The sequence below is a fragment of the Theobroma umbraticum genome, unplaced genomic scaffold (genome assembly GCF_002168275.2).
Source record: "Theobroma umbraticum cultivar Fairchild unplaced genomic scaffold, ASM216827v3 scaffold_44.0, whole genome shotgun sequence".
NCBI lineage: Eukaryota > Viridiplantae > Streptophyta > Magnoliopsida > Malvales > Malvaceae > Theobroma > Theobroma umbraticum.
This window is the reverse complement of record NW_018397255.1, coordinates 4,792,709-4,813,173: the sequence shown is the minus strand read 5'-3', so window position 1 is coordinate 4,813,173 and position 20,465 is coordinate 4,792,709. Positions and strand designations below refer to the sequence as shown.

The following is a 20,465-nucleotide window of genomic DNA, read 5'->3' as shown; positions in this document are numbered from 1 at the left end:
TGATAAATTTTTAAATACAAAATATGGTAAATGAAAAAGTGAAGTAGAGAAAAGGGATCACCATCTTTTTAAGCAGAAAAAGTTGTTGCATGACACCTTTAATTTAATTGAATCTCAGAATCGATTCATATCTACCAAATAGGCATGTACATCCTATGGCCATAACCCAGAAAACAAAAGTATTACTCTGGCAGGTGCCCATGTGAAAAATGGTGGGTGGAAATCTAATACCATAGTAGATTAATAATCTCGACCGTCCTAATTGCTTTGCTTCTGTTTGATATACTTTTGCTTCATTTCACACAGATGACTTTGTTTTGCTTCCAAGATAGGACAGATTAACTGTCTACGTCTGTCTAATTCAGTATTGTCTTCTTTTGGAGTTTCATTCCACTGTTTGCTATTACTATTGTTTTCACACAGGCAATCTTAAAAGCATTAAACTATTTATACATAACAGCGAAGATTCACTTTGTTTCTGGAAATGGGCAATTTGCTTAGCTGCCAAGTGTACTGCTAGTCAGCAGGTTCATGTAAAAATATAAATGGATGAACCAATTGTCATGGGAACGGCTAGCTTGTTTGTATGGGATGGATATGAATTTGTCCACATTATGAATCTGGAAAAGCAGATAAATTTGTTTGCAAGCGGGTTAGATCTAAACATTTTGAATCGGGTTGTTTCATTCTTTACTTATCATCATTCTCTACTCAGGCTCTTTTAAGCTTTGACCAAGGTGGATTAGGTAAGAAATGAGTGAGTAAAATCATTAAAGAAACATTTGTTAAAGGGAATTATCATAGCAATCATTCAGCCGAAGGACCTCTTTTGTTCTGAGATTGATACTCAATCATCGATCAAATACTTTGGCTTGGTGAGAGTTTATTAAGAGGCTAGAAACATCCATCCTTTAAGCCTAGTTTCATGGATTGAGAAACTCAAAAGATAAGCCAGAGTGAGTGAGAGTCCTGTCGATCATAGCCCATTGAAAGAAATGATTATCTGAATCCTTCTTCACATGAAAAGCAATTATTGCTATATTTAGTGCAAAGCTAATGGCCACCAACCCCTGATTCAATTTAAATAATCCACCAAAGTCTTTTAAGCAAACCAGTATCATAGTAAAAATTAAAAAGTGAACTTTTCTTATGCTTGGATCATTATCAATTGGGCAAACTACCAAGCCTGGTGTAAAATCTACAATGTACAGTAAGAACCCCTCAGATAAAACAACAGTCTCATAACAAAACTTTCTGCCAAATTACTTACTTATCTTAACCAGTTATTGAAATTGTCGGGTTTCCCAGCATCATGTGATCCTGTGCTTGGTAATAAAGGCTCTTAATATCACTGACGTTAACATCCTAGAATATAGAGCTATTGCAGACAGCTTCAAGCTTCTCTGAATTGGTTTGTTACAGGCCAATTTTCATTATCTCTTTTTTGCCTCAGTTCGGGATCAGAACATTGCCAAAAGTCAAAATAAATTCATCAACTGTTGTGACCGTGACCCTGCACTCACATTCCATCTCTGTCTCTCTGTCGCCATTTCCTTATAACCATAAAATCTAAAAGAATCCGAAGTTAAGACTGTATTTTACCCTTTTTAATGTTCCCTTTTTTATCTGTCCTAGTTTTTTTTTTCTTATAATTAAAGGAGGGAGACTCGGATTATGTTTTTAAGTAAAGCGTAATCTAGAGCCAAATATTCGGGTGTCTATTCTAGTTCCTCTGCCTTTTCTTTTCACTACCTCCTAGCTGTGCAGTGAATGAATATAAAGTAGGAGTTTCGGGGTTTTGTCAAACTTGACAGAAACAATAAGTCAAGAACGAGGAGGAAAGAGTAAGTGGGTGAAGCGAATATGGATGTGAGAAGTAGAAGAGCCAGAGAAACCAGCCCAGACAGGGCCAAAGTCTGCATGCAGCCGAAGGTCGTGAAGCCCATCAGAAAAGTTCAAGTTGTTTACTATCTGACTAGAAACGGCCAGCTTGAGCATCCTCATTACATGGAAGTCACTCATTTGGTCAATCAACCACTTCGTTTGAGAGGTAATTAATTCTTCAAACTTTCATCTGCCCATATGGCTGGTTCTTTCTTTTTTGTAATTGCTTGTTTCTCTTGTCGTTCTCATAGATGTAATGGAAAGATTCACAGCTCTCAGAGGCAAAGGAATGTCCTCTCTTTACTCTTGGTCCTGCAAAAGGTACATTCCCCTTTTTGTTCTTAAACCATCAAATTACTTTCTTTTCCTTTTTATCTTTGTTTTCAGCCTAACATTACTGTTTGATTATTAGGAGTTACAAGAATGGTTACGTATGGAATGACTTAGCAGACAATGACATTATCCATCCATCAGATGGGGCTGAATATGTACTCAAAGGCTCAGAATTGGTTGAAGGTTGCTCTGGTCAGCTACTTAGTTTCCATTCTTAACATTGCCATGAAAGCTTGACAAAACTACTTCTTTTTATTCAAATTTTTTATTAGGTGGGATAATTTTTGTTTGTTGTAGAAAGATTACAGCAACTGAAAATCAGCAACAGGGTGCCACATATTCAGGAACCAAGCATTCATGCCAAACAAAAATCCCCATCTTTTACTCTGACTCGACACGGGGGAGCCCAAGAAGCAGAGAGGACGGCATACGAAGAGCAAGAATTCGATGAAGAGGAGGAGGAGGAAGAGGAAGAGTATGAATTAGATGAGGAGAAAACATCTTACACAAGCTCCACAACTCCTCATTCTCGCTGCTCAAGAGGGGTTTCTACTGATGAGCTTGACGACCAAGAGACAAATAACCAAGAACCACAAAAAAACATCTCTGAGCCAACTCAACAGGACTCTTCCCTTCTATCAACTTCTTCCATCCTCTCTGAAAAACAAAACCCAAGCAAAAACAATACTTCCAAGCGGTTTGAAGATGGTGACCCAGTTGCCCCTGGGTCAGCTTCAAGTCGCAACTCGGTTCTGCTTCAACTTATTGCATGCGGGAACTTAGCTGTTACTAAAGCAAAAAACGTGCCTACAATGAAGCAAACGGTTCCAAACAATGTGGCGAAGAAGACTGAAAATTTGCACAGAGGGGTTCTTTGTAAGAGTGCGTTGAAGGTTGCTGAAGATGATCAGATAATAAGCTGCATGTCTGAGAATCCAAGGTTTGGTAATTTACAGGCTGAAGAGAAGGAATATTTCAGTGGCAGCATTGTGGAGTCAATGAGTTCTGAGAAGCGAGTTGTGGCTGTGCCAGTGCTTAAAAAATCCAATTCCTATAATGAAGAAAGGTGATTCATTTGGTTTCCTTTTAACTTTGCCATTTTCTTGGTAGAAATAAAATAATGGACAATGAACAGTGTGATGCAAAAGATTGACATATTGCATGCAAATATCATTTTAGGTGATAGGAATAGAATATTGATTAATCTACTTTTCAATTCCAAACCACTCTCTTTTCTTGGAATAGTAACTGTTTAGTAGCAATACTATTTTGTCTTGGTAAACTTTCTGAATATCCGAACCATCTTAAAACATCACTACCAGTTGTTTGGAACCTAAATCATAGAAGTAAATGCTTTTTTTTTATTATTTTTTTTGGTTTGTTTTGGCACATTGACTTACTTAAGTTCCTATTTACCAGGAGCTGCAAGGCTGGACTGGGCGAAACAGTGGAAGAGGAGAAAAAGGACAAGGCAATAATAGGAAAATGTATTCCTAGGAAGAAATTACCATCATCAAAGCAAAGCAGAAAATGAGGGGTGAACCGAGTAAAAGTGGATGGGGCAGTAATTATTATAAGCAGATAGGGGTGTATTAAAGGCTATCGTTATCATGATTAAGTGAGGTGCTGTGGTTCAGTAAAGTTGTTGAAAGTAAAATGTAAAAGGATGCTGCAATATTTCTGTCCCTTTGGATCTGGTTGCAGGAATTATACGGACTACAACTACTATTTGTCTGGAGTAACTGTTTAGAGTTTCTTTTTATTAAACGTTTCTTTAAATACGGTTGATAGCCTTTCTTCATTATCGTGTGTGTGTGTGTGCTCTTTTTTTCTTTTAAAAGAAAATGAGATATAAACTCAATTCTTTAATTAAAACAGATGCGTGTTTTTAACACGAAATTGAATGCCCATATAAGAATAAGAGTGTCATCACATTTTATGGTGAAAAGTAGTGATGGAGATGGTATTTGTATGTACAAGAGTGGGGAAAATGTTAGAAGTGGAGGAGACCACAAGTTGGTGATGGATGTGTTGGCATGATCTATAATAAAAGATCCTGTGGAGAGATTATAGACATTCCTTTTTTATTTGTTTTCATTAATTATGAAATTTCAATAATCCTAGCCTAGATTTATGTTATTACCTTCTAAAGATAGATTTTTGTATATGTTATATAAGCAGTCTATTGCATTCAAAAAGGATGTGAATGTAATATACCATTTTATCATGATATCAGAGCAATAAACTCTACTATGGAATAGCAGAAAGAAATTAAAAAAAAAAACACAAGATTGAGAGCGATGGGACCCTCAACAGAAAATTCCTAAGGAGATAAGTCATCCTTTGCATACTTAACGTCTGAAATATCCCAGATGTTGAACCAGACATCAACCATGGCGAGTCATGAATCTACCACCGCACCGATCGTCATCAAGTTGGGCGACACCAATTATGGACTTTGGTCCCAGGTCTATGGAGATGTACATCTCAAGCAAAGACAAGTTAGGATACATAAATGGGGATGCTCCACAACCCCATGAGACATATTCTAGTTTTAGTAAATGGAGAACTGAAAATGCAGTGGTGAAAGGATGGCTAATCAACTTTATGGATTCAAAATTGATCAGTAACTACATTAGATTCCTAACGGCGAAAGCAGTATGGGTAGTTACTGCTACAACATATTTTGACAGCATCGACACCTCACAAGTTTACGACCTCAAAAGGAAGGTGATGAGGCTTAAACAAGGAGGAGGATCTATTGAGCCATACTATAACAACTTTCAAAGACTATAGAGAGAAATCGATTTTCGTCGTCCAAATGTGATGAAATGTGAAATTGATATACAGAAGTGTAACTTTATGTTACAAGAAGATAGGGTTTATACTTTTTTGGATAGATTAAGTGATTGTCTTGACAAGATCCAAAGAAATGTGCTTCAACTTCAACCATTTCCTACAGTAAAGCAAGCCTATGCAAATGTTCGTCGAGAAAATCTAAGACAAACAGTGATGTTGACAAAAGGAGATATCGTGGCTGGTGCTGTTATGATCTCGAAAGGAAGACAGAAGCCACAGCAGCAATCTTCACTTCATTTGATGTCCAAAGGGAAGTCTAATACATCAACAAAGTTGAAGTCACAAGTAGAGGAAAAGGGTTGCACACACTGTGGGAATATGAAACACGCTAGAGATACTTGCTTTAAACTACATGGATATCCAGAATGGTGGCACGAACTTAAGGAAAAAAGGAAACTTGAAGCTGGTCGAGCTACATTCGTGAACACTGGAGATTCTTCTCCTGCTGTGACAAACATTGAATCTCGACTTTCCCTAATACCACAAAAGGACTCTTCACCTGCTATGGCGAACAAATCTATGGCCCTTAATGATTCAGGTAACCATGGTTCGATTGTTGATTCAGGGGCAACTGATCGCATGACATTTGATCCACGAGATTTTGTTAAAGCCACTCAACCAAAACAGACATGCATTGCATGTGCTAATGAAGTAAAATACCCAGCTACAGGGGCTAGAAGAATGGCACTTTCACCATCTTTGTCACTACCAAAAACTTTATTAGTTCCATCTCTTTCAGATCAACTTTATTAGTTCCATCACTACATCAGTTCAATGTAAAAAATGCATTTCTTCTTGGGAATCTTGTAAAAGAAGTGTACATGGACATTCCATCAGGCTTCACTACCTCACAAATTGGAGTGGTATGCAAACTGCTGAAGGCACTATATGGATTAAAACAATCATCGAGAGAGTGGTTTGAACGATTTAGCTTGGCTATGACGAAGCATGGTTTCAAACAAAGCAATTCAGATCATACTCTATTCTTGAAGCACCGAAGAAGGATGGTAACAGCTCTAATAATTTATGTTGTTGACATGATAATTACAGGGAATGGCAAGGAGGGGATTTCCAACTTGTAGAAGCATCTAGCAATCGAATTTGAAATGAAAAACCTTGGAGGACTAAAATATTTTTTGGGAATCGAAGTAGCTCGATTAAGTCAAGGTGGTCGCATTGTCTAGCGCAGAAGCTGAGTTTAGAAGCATGGCTAAAGGACTCTAGGAGCTTCTTTGGTTAAAGGCGTTACTGATAGAGATTGGTTATTCATCCGGCTCTGCAATGAATCTGTTTTGCAATAATAAAGCTGCCATAAAGATTGCACGAAACCCAATTCAACATGACTGGACAAAACATGTTGAGGTGGACCGACGTTTTATCAAGGAGAAGCTTGAAGCTAAGATAGTTCAATTTCTATTTGTAAAGTTAGAAAAACAGTTGGTAGACATCCTTACAAAGGCAATCTCAAGCAAAATTTTTTATAACTCACTAGACAAGTTGGGCATTGGAGACATTTTTGCACCAACTTGAGGGGGGTTGTTGGCATGAGTTGTAATAGAAGATCCTATGAAAGATTATGGAGATTTCATTTTTATTTGTTTATATTAATTATGGAATTGCAATAATCCTAGCTTAGGTTTTTGTTATTACCTTCCAAAGATAGATTTCTATACATGTTATATAAGCAGCCTCTTGTATTCAAAAAGGATGTGAATGAAATATACCATTTTATCAGGATGCTCCTGCTGTTGGGTCTGGTACATATGCAGGGTGAGAATGGGACTTGTAAATTCCTTTTGCTTTTTAGGTCAATTGGTTTTTTTCAGTTGATCTGCTGGTGGTTGGGTAAAAGCGGTCATTAATGTAGATGAGGTATAAGATTAGATTCAGCCAGTTCAATTCCTGTTAAAAGGTGCATAACCATGACCCCTTTGAGCGGCATAAGATTATGTTCAGATCGCCTTTTTAGACCGTCTTAATCATATATATTGGATTGGATACTCAGCAAGTAAAGTTTAGTTTCATTTATCAAAATTTATATTTATTGTTGCCTGCATTGTATGTAAATATTTATTTTTTATTTTTTAAAATAATGATTATATATAAAATTCAAATATTTATCAAGTTTGAAGTTAATTTCCAATAAATAAAAAATAATTATATATAATTGATTTTTTATTATTAATTTATAAATTATTTAATACTACAAGAATTAACATATATAGTTTTTAATTGAAGTAATTTAATGCAATTAAAATTTTTATCTATAAATTAGATAAATCCTAGTAATGTTTATAATAAACAAAAATTTTGATGAAAATCATTTGATACAATTAAAATCTTTTCATATTTATATAATAGATAAATCTTATTAATATTAATAAAAAAATTTTGCAAATAGCAATTTAGAAATATAATGAACAAATATGACCAATTTTGTCAATCAAAAAGTTTTCTAATATCTGTACTTTTAAATGTGTTATAAATTTTTAGCCAAAAATTTTTCGTTTAGTAGAGACAATTATGATAATTATAAGTTGAAATATTTAGACCAAAAGGCTGCAACGTCATTAACAATTAGAGGTGTCCTTGGATTGGATACTAGTCAAAGCTTATTGAGCCTCCTTTCTTAAAGCCAAGCTTGAGGCCAATCAGGTTTGTCATTTAATTATTATTTTATTATTAAAATAACAATATGTTATTTTATATTAATATTTTAAATATATGTTAAGATTAGAATTTAATAAAGATTTAAAATTATTAATAAAATAAATTAATCAAACTGGTTCAAGTTTAGATTAGGCCCACGAGCTTGGATGGATAGCTCGACTACTAATGACAATTGAGAAAAAAATTAAAATTTATTAAATAGAAAAAAAAATTATTTATAAATTTAAAAAATTCATCCCAATTTTCACTAAATATCAGTGAGATTGAAAGCTGAGCAGCCGACGCCGGCCTTTATATGGCGCACCGATGCAATATCGCCTACACCAACTCCCTGGCAAAGCCAAAACCCCACCAGCCAGGCCCCACAAAAGCGAGAAAAGGTCATCTGTGACTCTGACAACGCCAGTGGCTATTGGCTAGGCCCTTAGGTGATCAGTCCTATCCTACCACGACTGGCCCATTGGGTAGTTCTTTAAAAGAGAAATTTAGACTCTCGGCTTCAGTAGGCCAAAAATCCTATGAAAAACAAAATGCCGTGCTTAAAATTACATAATTGCCATTTGAATTGTATAGCATTACTCTTTTTTTGGTAATATTTTACGTGAGGTATATCAAAGTATATAATATTATATCATCTTTTGATTTATGTAGATATTAGATTTAAAATAAAAATATAAAGAGAATAATAACTATTTATTTGCTGGTTGGAAGCAACTTTTATTTTTTTAAAAAAAAATTCAATTGTATTTCTATAATTTTATGATATTATGTGTAACAATAATATATACTTACACTCTACTTATAAGTAAACACAAAAGAAAATAACTTATTTTTTACTTTTTAACATCATATTTTTTTTGATATTTTTAATTCTCTGCAACACTTTTAATATCAGATATATATATATATATAATCAAAAATCTCAAATCATAAATTTTCACTAATTATTTTTACAAAACATTTTTCAAATGTATTTTTTTTAATTCAAGTTTTTTTATTTGCAAAACTGGCTTATAAAATCTAAAATTCTTATTTAAATCTCAAGGCATTTTTGGCTACTTGATTTAAACCCAAATTCGTAGCCATATTGGATTTCTTGATAAAGAAAAAAAAATGCATGCTTGTTTGTGAGCTTCATGTGATACAGCTGCAATTGACTTTTGGTCCAAAGTGTACGCACGCGTCATGCACATGATATCCCTCTTGTTCATCTTAAAATTTCATTAAATATATAGCCCCTTAGTTGAAAATGAAATTGCAAAATACGATGGTTTTGTCATAGGGATCCATAACATTCATTAAAGTCAAACTAATTACCTTTTCTTTTCTTTTTGTTTTTTGTTCATGTCATAGGCACGCAATGACTTTTCTTCCCTGCTTCCCCTTCCATTAAGTTAGCATTGGCACATGCATGTCAAGTTTCTACATGAAGCTGCCTCCCTAGCTATACAATTGGTTACTAGAATTGTGAGTGTAGCTCTCTGCATGGCGTGAAGGCCTTACTTTAGAATGGCATTATTGCAATTTAGGCTGAAACACAAGCCGGCTAGAGATAATGATAGAGGAAGTAGTATTTCCGCAGCCCAATCAGAACGATGAGCATTACGGTATTAGTCTTGGAATTGTAAATGCTACCTAATTAATTAAGCTTTGGTCAACGAAATTAAAAAAAGCTTATGCTTAGAAATTCCACTTCAGAAATGCAATGCAATACGCGGTTTGGGCACAAAGATATAATAACTAGTTACTTAATTGCTGCTGGTTTAAGGTACCTAAGCATCTCATCTTTATTACATTGTTGGGGAGTAGTATAATTTATGGTTTGCAGAATCCATAAACTCAATTTGGCGCAAACGGAGGATTTGGCAAGTGGATCTGACCGACCCCCAAATTAATGCAAAATTTGAGAACAAAATGCCGCAAGACGCGAAATCTTTCAATATTGTTCCTGCATGTGACCATCTTCAAAGTCCCTCAACTATTGAAACGTTATGCATGAACAACCCCTATAAAATATCACTCTCTTTCCTGGCCCCTATATTTTCCGTTTTCAGCCTTTCCTTCTCTTTGGATAAGCCTTTTTCTACTGCTTGTTCTTCCCAAGGCAATGACTACTAAATTGCTGTTGTTGCTTGCTCTCTGTGTTCTCCCTGCGCTCGTCAATGCAGGCGGGGAACCTTTCCGCATTGTCGGTAAAGTTTACTGTGATGCCTGTCGTGCTGGCTTTGAGACATCTAAATGCTCTTACATACCTGGTATAATTTAGTCTTTCTTTTCCTGTTATGATTTGTTTTTGTTTAATGCTTAATCGTAGTAGGTCTTTCATGGTTTTTTTTTTCCAGGTGCAAGGGTTGAAATCAAGTGCTACGACAGGACCACGTTAAGTCTGAAATTCAGCGTTGGGGAAGTGACTGACTCAACTGGAACATATGACATTTTGGTCGAAGATGACCACCAAGACCAAATATGCTATGCCACACTTGTTAGCAGCCCCATTCCAAGCTGCAGAAATGCGGATCCTGGACGTAACAAGGCTACTGTCATTCTCACCCGAAGCAATGGTGTCATTTCCAACCTTCATTATGCAAACGCAATGGGATTCCTCCAGGATGAGGCAGCGGCTGGCTGCCAAGAATTGCTCCAGAAGTTATTGCAGGATGATGCATAGAGAATTTATGTACTTCTTCTTGTTTTAGCTTGGTGTTTTTCTGGATTTTAGGTCCAGGTCTAAGACATGTTGATCCATATTCACCAGTCATTTTCTTGATGATCGGTGCATATGTATCTCTCCTACTCATTGAAAAAAAAGAATGTTCTACATTATGTCTTTTCGTCTATTGGAATATGGTATAATACTAGATTTACTGATCGGGTAACTTACTTGTGGTCTTTCATTTTGTTTATTAGATGTTTCGTATGGGTTAGAAATTGGATTTTGTTGCCATTTAGAAAGTCATGTCCTGGGCCATCATTCGTAACACCAAAAACGTTAACAAACTGATCATTAGTCTTGAAACCCACACCTCTTTCCATTGTCACAAAATATTGATCCAAAACTTTTCGACCCAATTTGTTCCTTCCATTTTCTAAACTAGTTACATTTTTACATTAAATCAAATCCAATCTTCTTCAAGTAAAGCAATGCATAATATATATCTGCAAATGCTCAGATGCATGATCTCTTTTAGTTTATAATGCATCACTATTATAAAGCTTGATAATTATAATTGGGGACAAATATGTAAAGCCAGCAAAGCTGTAACATCTTACTTAAGCTTTGTAATTAAATATATTAATTAGCATTTGTCGGAATGGTAGAAAATTATGATGGACAATTGCAAATTCAATATAAGATTTATGAGGTTGGCTTGGTTAAATATGGTTCAACCTGAACTTAAACATCATTAATTACTCCTATGTTTTTCCCAAAAAAAAAAGATAGAATGAATATAACCCAAATCTTACTATATTATTAGGAAAAAAATACAATAATCTAAATTTTTTACTATGCCATGTTTCTTTCAATTTCTCCATAAAATCTTGATTCATGTAACAGATTCGTGTAAGCTCAGTGGGCTCTAAACGTAAGCCCAGGATCTAGCAGGCCAAGCATGGCCCATATCATGATGGATCAAAAATAAAAATTCTCCTAAAAGGACGACAATGTCAGTTACGTACGTTGCCAAGCCACTTTTGCACTGGCGAAAGAGACTCCGCCACCCCAGTCACTGTTTCCCCACTAAATTAATACGTGGCTTGGCAACAGGTCTTTTGCCTGTTCTATTCATACCCATTTGACCTCTCCAGTGAGTTCTATCTTTTATCTTCTCCTCTGCTTTCCCTTTTTGTATTTAAAGTATTCGATTTTTGTCTTTGCAATGGCTTTGTTTAGTTAATTTTTTCTCCTTCGTTTTACCCATTACACCTTCGATGAATATGTTGTAGGTTTTGTTTGATTTAATTGAGTGACTTATTGGAAAGTGGAAAACTTATCTGCCTTCCCAGAGTCCCAGTTATTTATTGCATGCTGGAATTCGTTTTTTGGGTGGTGGGTTTTGTCTTTTATTATTTTATAGTGAGGCTGACATGAGACAGTCTAGTTGAATCTCAACTCACGTGGAGTTTTATTCTGATATTTTTTTTAAGAAAAGAATGTTATGCAAATTAAGAAATTAATGATTTGGCTTGATTTTAAACTGGGTTTTCGGATTGAATTAACTGACGTTAAGGAGGTATGTTGAGGAGGACAAACCTGTTATAAATCAATCATTCGTATCCTTGAGTTTAACTCTGGTTATGTTTAGTGGGGATTAGGGCTATTTGAATCTCTAATTCTGTATGAAATTACTCAATTATAAGCTTATTAATGAAATTTAGTGCAGCCGTCTGCTCATCAGGTTCTTATTAATCTTACAATGGCAGTAATCGTCAGCATTAGCATTTTATGAAACAGTATTGTCCAGTCCATAAAAACTTATTTTGTAATATTAATTTGCTGCTGGTTTGATTGGTCGGTTACATTGGATTGTTAAAACTGCCACTGGCAGGTTCCACCAAACAGTAGAGACCATTCAGCTGAAGTCATGTGGTGATGATAGGGGCTCTTAAAGAAAGTTTGGGAATTACTCATTGAAGTTTATCTCAAAGGGTTTTGCAGTTGACGTTAGATTGCTAACAAAAGGAAGTTCTATGTCTAGACAGTCTAAGTTGCATGTAGTTCATCATTGTCATCTCATTCTTCACTGGTGGATCCAGTTTCATCTATCTCACATGGTACAAATGATCACAAAAATAAGAAATCGGATGAGTTTATCTTATCCTAAACTAATTATATATATTGCCTATGTTAGGAAATTTACTTGCCCTAGATCATTCTCCTGTTTAGTTTTAAATGAGGAAAGTCTCTGGTGCTTCATGTTTTCCGCTTACTATTGTTAACTATGGAGATTAGGGTATGTGTCGTCTTTTAATCTTGGCTTTGTGAATTTGGTTGTAAAGGAATCTTCTTTGATATTAATTCGACATAGTGAATCTCTAAGGAATGAGAAAAATTTGTTCACTGGTTGCGTTGATGGCCCTTTAACCAAGAAAGGTGTAAGGAAGCTGTCGAAGCTGGCTGGAGAATAAGCAATACACCTGTCGACACAATCTATACATCATTACTGATTCGTGCACAGATGACAGCTATGCTTGCCATGACTCAACACTGCCACAGAAAGGTGTCTCCTCAATGGACTTCAAGGCGTCATTGTAGGCATTGACAATTAAAGTATTTGCTTGAATTGGCGTTTCCTGTTTTTGTATCATGCTTCTATCTTAGTTCAGAAATGATTTGATTATTGCTTCCATTCTATTTACACACATAAAAATCAATTGATGTTACAGAACTTGGATCCTGCATTTGGCAGTTTCTAACAAGATGCATGAAATGCTGATGCTTTCTCTGATTTGAGATCCCACATATAGTCTGTCCAATAAAATGCAAAATTTAACTTTTTCCAGGGTACCCTGGTAACTAATTCAAGAAATTTCATGAACACAAACACACATACAGACACAGATACATACATGACTTAAAATTCTATAAATTTCATTATAAAGGGATTTCTCAAATGGTCAATCTTAAATTGAAATTAACGTTATTGATATTCACAGTAGTATATATGCCTCATTATGATTTTTATTTTTATTTTGTCAAATTCTCCGTAAGAAAGAGATGGCTTAATCCCTTGGTACGTTTTGCAGTTGCCTATCATAATGCATAGGGTGAGTGGTCAGGTTTTCAGCGAAAAGACCAAGAGGCAAGCTATTCCAGTTATAACAGCTAGACGGTTGAATGAAAGAATGTACATTATTATTGATATTTTCTTGTTTGAGCCTAGAATTTCCTCTAAAACTAACAGAAAGTTTAATCAATTCGAATCCTATGAACACTTGTTATGACCCAAATATGTTCATATAAATTGTTGAAGTAGATATTATTCGAGCTAAATGTCATTGCATTTGATTAATTAGATCAACTGTTCCTTCAGCAAAGAATACAAGATCCTCTAGAATCATAACTTCTCAATTATAAAATGTGACTTAATGATGTTATCAATCATCCCATTTTTAGGAAGGCAAGAACTTCTATCCTACATTAGTTTCTTGTTTCTTGAATCGTGCTAAATGATTCAAAATATAATGGCAGTTTGGTAAAGAATGTTTATTAAGGTTAAAGATTCTGTGTTGGTCAATAGAGTTTGTTTAATTTATAAGTTCCCTCGACATATTTTGTTATAAATTGAAAGAGAAGACGAGCAGAGCAGAGGATGGAATGGACACAAAAATGAAAATGATGCGTTGTAGAAGTGCGTAGACAGAGCAGCAAGCCATAAAGCAAATTCAAGTTTTTGTGAACTGTGACTCAACGGTTTCTCCTCTTGCCCTCTTTAAGTCTTATTCTCTCCGAAAGAATTGGCGCCAAAATCTCATCCTATCAAACTTATCACAAAAAATATTATTTTTTCATTATTCTTTCCCCAAAAATTAAAAGAAAAAAAAATTTTCTTCTTCAATCAGCCTTGTTTGGATTTGAATCTTCGTAATTTGACACTCTAGACATTGGAAATTGGACGGTTATTTCGTACTATAATTTTTCAAAGTAACCTAATGAATGAAAGCCAACCTGGGGATGACCAAGGCCAATGCTTCAACCGCCTCCACCGCCACCACCACCACCACCACCACCGCCTCCACATCCTCCACTGTTACCTCTCCTGATAATTCTGTCAAGAATGACAAGAAAAAGAAGGTATACTTTACCCTTTGTTTTATTTCTCGATTTTATGCATGGGAACAATTGTTTCTATGTGTGTTTGATTTGTTTAATTGTCAAATGTTGTTGGGATCAAGTCCATTATTCCAAAGATTTTTACTTCCAAGAGACGGGTTAGAGGACGCTCAGATGATGATTCTGTATTACCAGATTGTGGTGGAGTTTCTCCTGGTATTTATTACTCTTCTCTCTCTCTCTCTCCGACTATTTGAATCAGTTTTAATGTTTTTTTTTCTTGAGTTATTTAAATCTTTTATGGGATATCGATATTTGGTAGATTTGGAGAAGAAGATTACATCAAGGAGAAAAGAATTTATGGAAGTCTCTCCTTTCATGAGAAAAAGTTTCTCAGGTATGATGAGTGTATTAGGTGCAATGAGCCGTTTTATTCCTTCCCACACCTTTGTTCTAGGCAGGATGTGGTTATGAAAATGTTGATATTTTATAGTTATAATAATACGGGATGGCAGCTTTCATTGCTTTTGTGTGTAAAGGGTATAAGCCACGTATCCCCAGAGCAGGAAGACTAAATTTTTTCTTATCTGCTGAAGAATTTTGGTAGCTTACCTAACAAGAAAAAGTTTGATTTATAAGCCAGATATTTGTAATTGAAGGGGAAGAAACATAAATGGATCAGTGGAAGTTTCAGTTCTGATGTTGACCCTTTGGCCTTATTATTGACAAATTGTTAGTGTTAGAATCTAGAACTGGGAGAGGGGAAAAAAAATAATGTTACACCATGATGCTAATTTCTTATCTACTCCCAGAAAAACATGAAAGTGGAGGGCTAATCGAAGGGCTGAATCTCTCAAATTTCGAGCGTTCCATGGCACCGGTGACTGAAATTCGGGATTTTCGGTATGGACTCGTTGTTATCATTTATCTGTTCAGTGAATTGTCATTTTACTTTTGATGAGGCCTATGTTATCTTACAGCAGGAATGCCATTTTTGGGCTTGCAGGATATTTGTTGCAACTTGGAATGTGGGAGGGAAGACACCCAACAGTGACATGAACCTGGAAAATTTCTTGCTAATGGAGAGCTCTGCAGATATATACGTCTGTGGGTATGATTGACTCACAATTGTGTTCTTTCAGTTTCTGGTCTATGTCGGTATTTTTTTAATAAGTATTGAACAATAACCCAAGCTCCATCCTAGAAAGAATAGTTTGGAGATAGCTGTAGCAAGATCACAAGAAAGAAATAGTCCTGATTTGTTTCCTGCTTTTATTGAAGTGCTACATGACACTGTAATAACAAACATACATGCAGAATTTCATCAGTGTTATTGTTGGAAACTGAAACTACCTAAAATAAAGTGTATGAAGATTTGAAAACAGCAAGGTGATGAACCCCAGATTTGATAGGACTTGCAGCAGCTAGGAGTATAGTGCAATTATGATTTTCTGTTGTAATGATGGATACTTGCCTTACATGGATCGGATGTGTAATGCTTTGCACCTTATTGACTGCTAGTCAATAACTCTTTTATTGTTGTATATATACTTATGCTGAAGATTGAAGTAAATGAACCAACACATTGATAGCTCTTCAATATGGTTCCACAAACCTATTCCTATTAAGTCTCGGTTCTCTTTGTGTTTCTTTTCTTTCTCATTCATGGCTGCTGTTCTTTTATCTTTTTACTTTGTTAAGCTTCTCTCCAAAACCAAAAATCCAACAGTTATTTTGAAAAAGCACTGCAATGAGAAGATTTTGGAGCTTGTTTTACTTAGAATATTGATTTCCCAGGTTTCAGGAAATTGTTCCACTCAATGCGGGAAATGTTCTAGTACTTGAAGACAATGAACCTGCCGCAAAATGGCTGGCCCTTATAAACCAAGCACTGAGCAGGCCGCATCACGATTCTATCCACTCTTCTCCTGACTCTGGCCATGGTTCGAAACACTCTAACAGCAATAACTCGAAGGAGTCAAAATCTTCTGCCAGTCTTCACTTTTTCAACAAACCTGCTCTCAAAGTCCTGAGTAAGAATTTCAGGGCTGATAGTAGCCTTCTGAAGACTTGCAACTGTCCTGTTGATTCGACAACTCGGGAGAAGCGAAGGCAAAAGAAGCTTAGTGATTTAACAAATAAACTAGACCTTGGTCCTCTTCCTGTGCGTCCTGATAGTAACGTTGATGAGTTGGTTGCACTTTCTGATATGTCCCCACCTTTCTCGGCTGGCCAGATGGGTTACCGCCTTATAGCTAGCAAGCAGATGGTTGGAATTTTCGTCTCAGTATGGGCTCGAAAGGAGTTAGTGCCATACATTGCTCATCTCAGGGTTTCCTCCGTTGGAAGAGGAATAATGGGACGCCTTGGCAACAAGGTTAGCAATATATGAATGATGGTGATTTTATTTCTTCCAGGGATTCCATTCATTGTTTGGAGAAACTATTAATGCATGCAGCCTATATATTAAGCCATTTTGTTTTAAAAGCTAATTAAACAATCCAGGTTTTATAAATTAGCATATTCTGGTCAATGATTGCATTGCTAGAAACCTGAAAGACAATAATTTGAGAATGTTCTAGGTTAATTCATGCGGGACTATTACAATATTGCAGGGATGTATAGCAGTAAGCATGTCCTTGCACCAAACAAGCTTTTGCTTCGTTTGTAGTCACTTAGCTTCTGGCGAGAAGGAAGGCGATGAGCTCAAGAGAAATGCCGATGTTACTGAGATCCTTAAAGGCACACAGTTCCCCAAGATTTGCAGAACTCCGAATCATCGAGCGCCAGAGAATATCATTGAGCATGAGTATGTTTGTATTGATTTTAATTTTTTTTTTACAATTTATTGACCCTTTTTTCATTTCTACTATGTCTTTTATTTAACGATTATTGTTTTAAATTAAAAATATTGCAGCCGAGTAATATGGCTTGGAGATTTGAATTATCGGGTAGCTTTGAGCTACGAGAAAACAAGGACCCTTTTGGAGGATAATCATTGGGACACCCTTCTGGAGAAAGATCAGGTCTGTCACTTTCGACTACTCCTGACCGTTAAAGAAACAAGATTTTTAGATTAATAATTCTCACCGCCTAACTGTTGATTAATTAGTATAAAAATTTCTAGAAGCAACTGAGGAAGGGCGTAATCTTTCTTCCCCTTTCTTAATATTCTAATGTTTCAGTTTTTCTATTCATATTTATGTTGATTGCATGATAAATGCTGTGTAATCTTTGTCTATTCTGGTCCTCTACCCCTCCCTTCCACAAGAGAAGAACCCTAAACAAAAAGGAAAAAGAAAAATTCCTGCTGAAAGTATTCTGCAGGGTAGTGGGAAAAAGAAGCAACCTTATCAGATTAGAAAGCAGTGATATGTTCATAGGTCATGGCCCCAACTTTCTTTTGTGTTAGACATCTGGATTAATGAAACAAGAAATATCCAAAACGATATTCCACCCTCGTTGAAATTACCTTGTAGAAGAAAGAGGAGTGGTGGAGAATTGGAATTTACAGACAGGAATTCATAGGGGTTTGAAAATTGCATAGAAATTGAGATAATGATGTCAACCCTTGTCATGAATAGGCAAGGTCAACAACAACCTGCTTTGCCATAAATTTGTGAAACCAAAGTCAAAAGTCGGCCGGTCCTTTTCTTAATGTTGCTTCCATGCAAATCCAACCGAGTTCAGTTAATCAGTATGACAACTGAAAAGGTAAATACAGAGGATGAATAGCATGGTACTGTTAGCTTCGTTTATGTTTTCACTTGGCTGACCCGTTGTTTTCTATTGACTGCAGTTAAATATGGAGAGAGAAGCCGGAAGAGTATTCAATGGTTTCAAAGAGGGACGGATACACTTTGCTCCTACTTACAAGTATTCGCATAATTCAGATTCCTACGCTGGAGAAACAGTCAAATCCAAGAAGAAACGCCGAACCCCTGCATGGTATACTTTTCACTTCATACATTGATGAGGGTGACTTGTAAACAGTTAATCGATTGCTAAACGGAAATGTTGATTCTCTTGAAATTGAAACATCCCAGGTGTGATAGGATATTATGGCACGGTTCAGGCATTGAGCAATTATCTTATGTTCGTGGAGAGTCAAGATTCTCAGATCACAGACCTGTTTCTGCTGTCTTTTCTGTTGAGGTAGAAGTAAGAAGAAAATACGATAACAGATTCAGGAAAGGCTATTCCTGCGGCGGAAAGAGATTGGACTATGAAGATTTCATGCCTAAAAGGCATAGCTTCTATGAGCTCTAACTGAGAGCGTCATTTGTTTATTTTGTTTAGATCATAAAGTTTCACCTGTATGTCGTTTTCCTCTAAAATACTTTCATTCTTTTTTCTTTTTCTTTCTTCAGAGGTGGAATGAAATGTAACAAATGATCTGAGAGATATACACACTAGACTAGGATGTAACTGCACTATATCTATTGATGAAAAGCGGCTTCCAAATACAACATAGGGGGAAACACTGACATCACCAGGAAGCAATTCTAAGGGGAAAGGCAAAAGAAAAACAAAACCCTACATAAAACTTCTTAATCTTCTGCTTCAAGAGACTTTTGTCTAGTAAATAAACAGATTTCACTGAGCATATTCCTACCTGAAGTCCGCATAATATATATAAACGAAGAAAAGAAATTATATATATATATATATATATTTGTGGATATAAAGTCCAATGATACCAGAGAAGAGCTCAACAGCAACACCAGAAGGCACAAACTCTTTAGATTAAAAAAATAATAAAAAGTTCGAATAAGAGAAATTTAACACATGATTTCATTATTTTTGTTGTTATTTGATGATGTTTATGTTATTTATACGTGCGAAACGTTAAATGTACTAAATATAGTAAAGGTAAATCTTTTACAAGATAGAGATGAACCTTTTCAAGCTTTATTTCATATAATATTTTCAATACCAGACAACGGCTACAAAGAAAACAGAGAACACCTGGCTTAGCAGCCATATAAACTCACCAAAACGACGTACTCAACCAGCGTACAGGTAACACAACAAAATAAAACGACAAGAGCTACAGTCGTGTTACCCAAACAGTAAAGTAACTGAGTAAAACGACACCTAATCTTGGCGTATCAGCTGCTGAAGTATGAAACGGCATCGTGCTACTCATCCCTCTTCTTCTTCTTCTTCCTTCTTCAGCCTCTCAACCTTCCCGCCAAGTCTGCTTCTTAAATTTCCATATTTGTGATCATCTTTCAACAGTTCTGCAGATTGGTTATGTAATGTATATGCCTGAATATGATTTCTTTTTGTTTTGAAGTCGGCACTTGCAATATTGATAATGCAGGGGTGATAGGTTTTTCGTTGGTTTGATGTCTGTATTATGGTAAGGGATATGCGTCGATATCCTGTTGATCTTGAGTGTTTGGAAATGATTATTGGGAAGATATACTGGAGTGAGAAGCATATGGACCAATAGTCTAAGGGTCTGGAAGCTATTTTTTGGCTTGTACACGATGGAGGGAATTGTTTCGTTCTCTCATTTTAATGAAAGTACTTTTATGATTTTTTTTTTAAAAAAATGTAAAAACAAAATATTGATGCATGATTTCATGTTATGACACTCATGAATTATTTTGTTATATTATTTATTTTGTAGCTACTCATAAGTAAAACATATGAATCTCCAAAATTTTCTCAATTTAGTATAATCGTTTATAGCAAGAACAACTATTATGTTAAAACTTCTTATATTGGATTTGTAACTTATTAATATAAATGGCCTAGAGTGTCGTGTTGCATGGGCCAAATTATTTATTAAACTTTTTATTGATTATTTGTAAATATTTTATTAATTATCTAAAATTTTATGGACGACTGTCTTTCAAGATTTATCCAATAACAAGCACACCTCTTCTTATAAAAAACGTACAAGTCTTCTCATTAAAAAACGTTATTTTTAAATTCT

At 35.5% G+C, this 20,465-nt stretch overlaps 3 protein-coding genes across 4 annotated transcripts; all 3 read left to right on the top strand.

The window, feature by feature from the left end:
• Window positions 1-1,731: 1,731 nt before the first annotated feature.
• Window positions 1,732-4,042, top strand: LOC110409537 (UPSTREAM OF FLC protein (DUF966)). Of its 2 annotated transcripts, none has more exons than XM_021418907.2 (5): window positions 1,732-2,050; window positions 2,136-2,205; window positions 2,297-2,400; window positions 2,515-3,283; window positions 3,637-4,042. In XM_021418907.2, the coding sequence occupies exons 1-5, from the start codon at window positions 1,864-1,866 to the stop codon at window positions 3,749-3,751; spliced, it is 1,245 nt and encodes a 414-aa protein (XP_021274582.1). In that variant the 5' UTR covers window positions 1,732-1,863; the 3' UTR covers window positions 3,752-4,042. The 2 variants fall into 2 exon arrangements, with proteins under 2 accessions (XP_021274582.1, XP_021274581.1); XM_021418906.2 differs by having other exon boundaries at window positions 2,297-2,409; window positions 3,637-4,041.
• Window positions 4,043-9,853: 5,811 nt separating this feature from the next.
• Window positions 9,854-10,414, top strand: LOC110409948 (protein DOWNSTREAM OF FLC-like). Its single transcript, XM_021419474.1, has 2 exons — window positions 9,854-10,001; window positions 10,089-10,414. Exons 1-2 carry the CDS (start codon window positions 9,854-9,856, stop codon window positions 10,412-10,414), a joined length of 474 nt encoding a protein of 157 aa, XP_021275149.1.
• Window positions 10,415-15,314: 4,900 nt separating this feature from the next.
• Window positions 15,315-18,824, top strand: BST1 (DNAse I-like superfamily protein). Its single transcript, XM_021418321.2, has 7 exons — window positions 15,315-15,421; window positions 15,525-15,629; window positions 16,316-16,895; window positions 17,134-17,327; window positions 17,436-17,544; window positions 18,318-18,466; window positions 18,565-18,824. The coding sequence occupies exons 1-7, from the start codon at window positions 15,390-15,392 to the stop codon at window positions 18,785-18,787; spliced, it is 1,392 nt and encodes a 463-aa protein (XP_021273996.2). The 5' UTR covers window positions 15,315-15,389; the 3' UTR covers window positions 18,788-18,824.
• The last annotated feature ends 1,641 nt before the right edge of the window (window positions 18,825-20,465 follow it).

Coding starts and splice junctions, on each gene's coding strand:
- LOC110409948 (XM_021419474.1), top strand. CDS start 9,854: ATGACTACTAAATTGCTGTTGTTGCTTGCTCTCTGTGTTCTCCCTGCG. Junction 10,002..10,088: donor TAAATGCTCTTACATACCTG/GTATAATTTAGT, acceptor TTTTTTTTCCAG/GTGCAAGGGTTGAAATCAAG.
- BST1 (XM_021418321.2), top strand. CDS start 15,390: ATGGCACCGGTGACTGAAATTCGGGATTTTCG. Junction 15,422..15,524: donor ACTGAAATTCGGGATTTTCG/GTATGGACTCGT, acceptor TTGGGCTTGCAG/GATATTTGTTGCAACTTGGA. Junction 18,467..18,564: donor AAACGCCGAACCCCTGCATG/GTATACTTTTCA, acceptor GAAACATCCCAG/GTGTGATAGGATATTATGGC.
- LOC110409537 (XM_021418906.2), top strand. CDS start 1,864: ATGGATGTGAGAAGTAGAAGAGCCAGAGAAACCAGCCCAGACAGGGCC. Junction 2,410..2,514: donor ATTGGTTGAAGGTTGCTCTG/GTCAGCTACTTA, acceptor TGTTTGTTGTAG/AAAGATTACAGCAACTGAAA. Junction 3,284..3,636: donor AATTCCTATAATGAAGAAAG/GTGATTCATTTG, acceptor CCTATTTACCAG/GAGCTGCAAGGCTGGACTGG.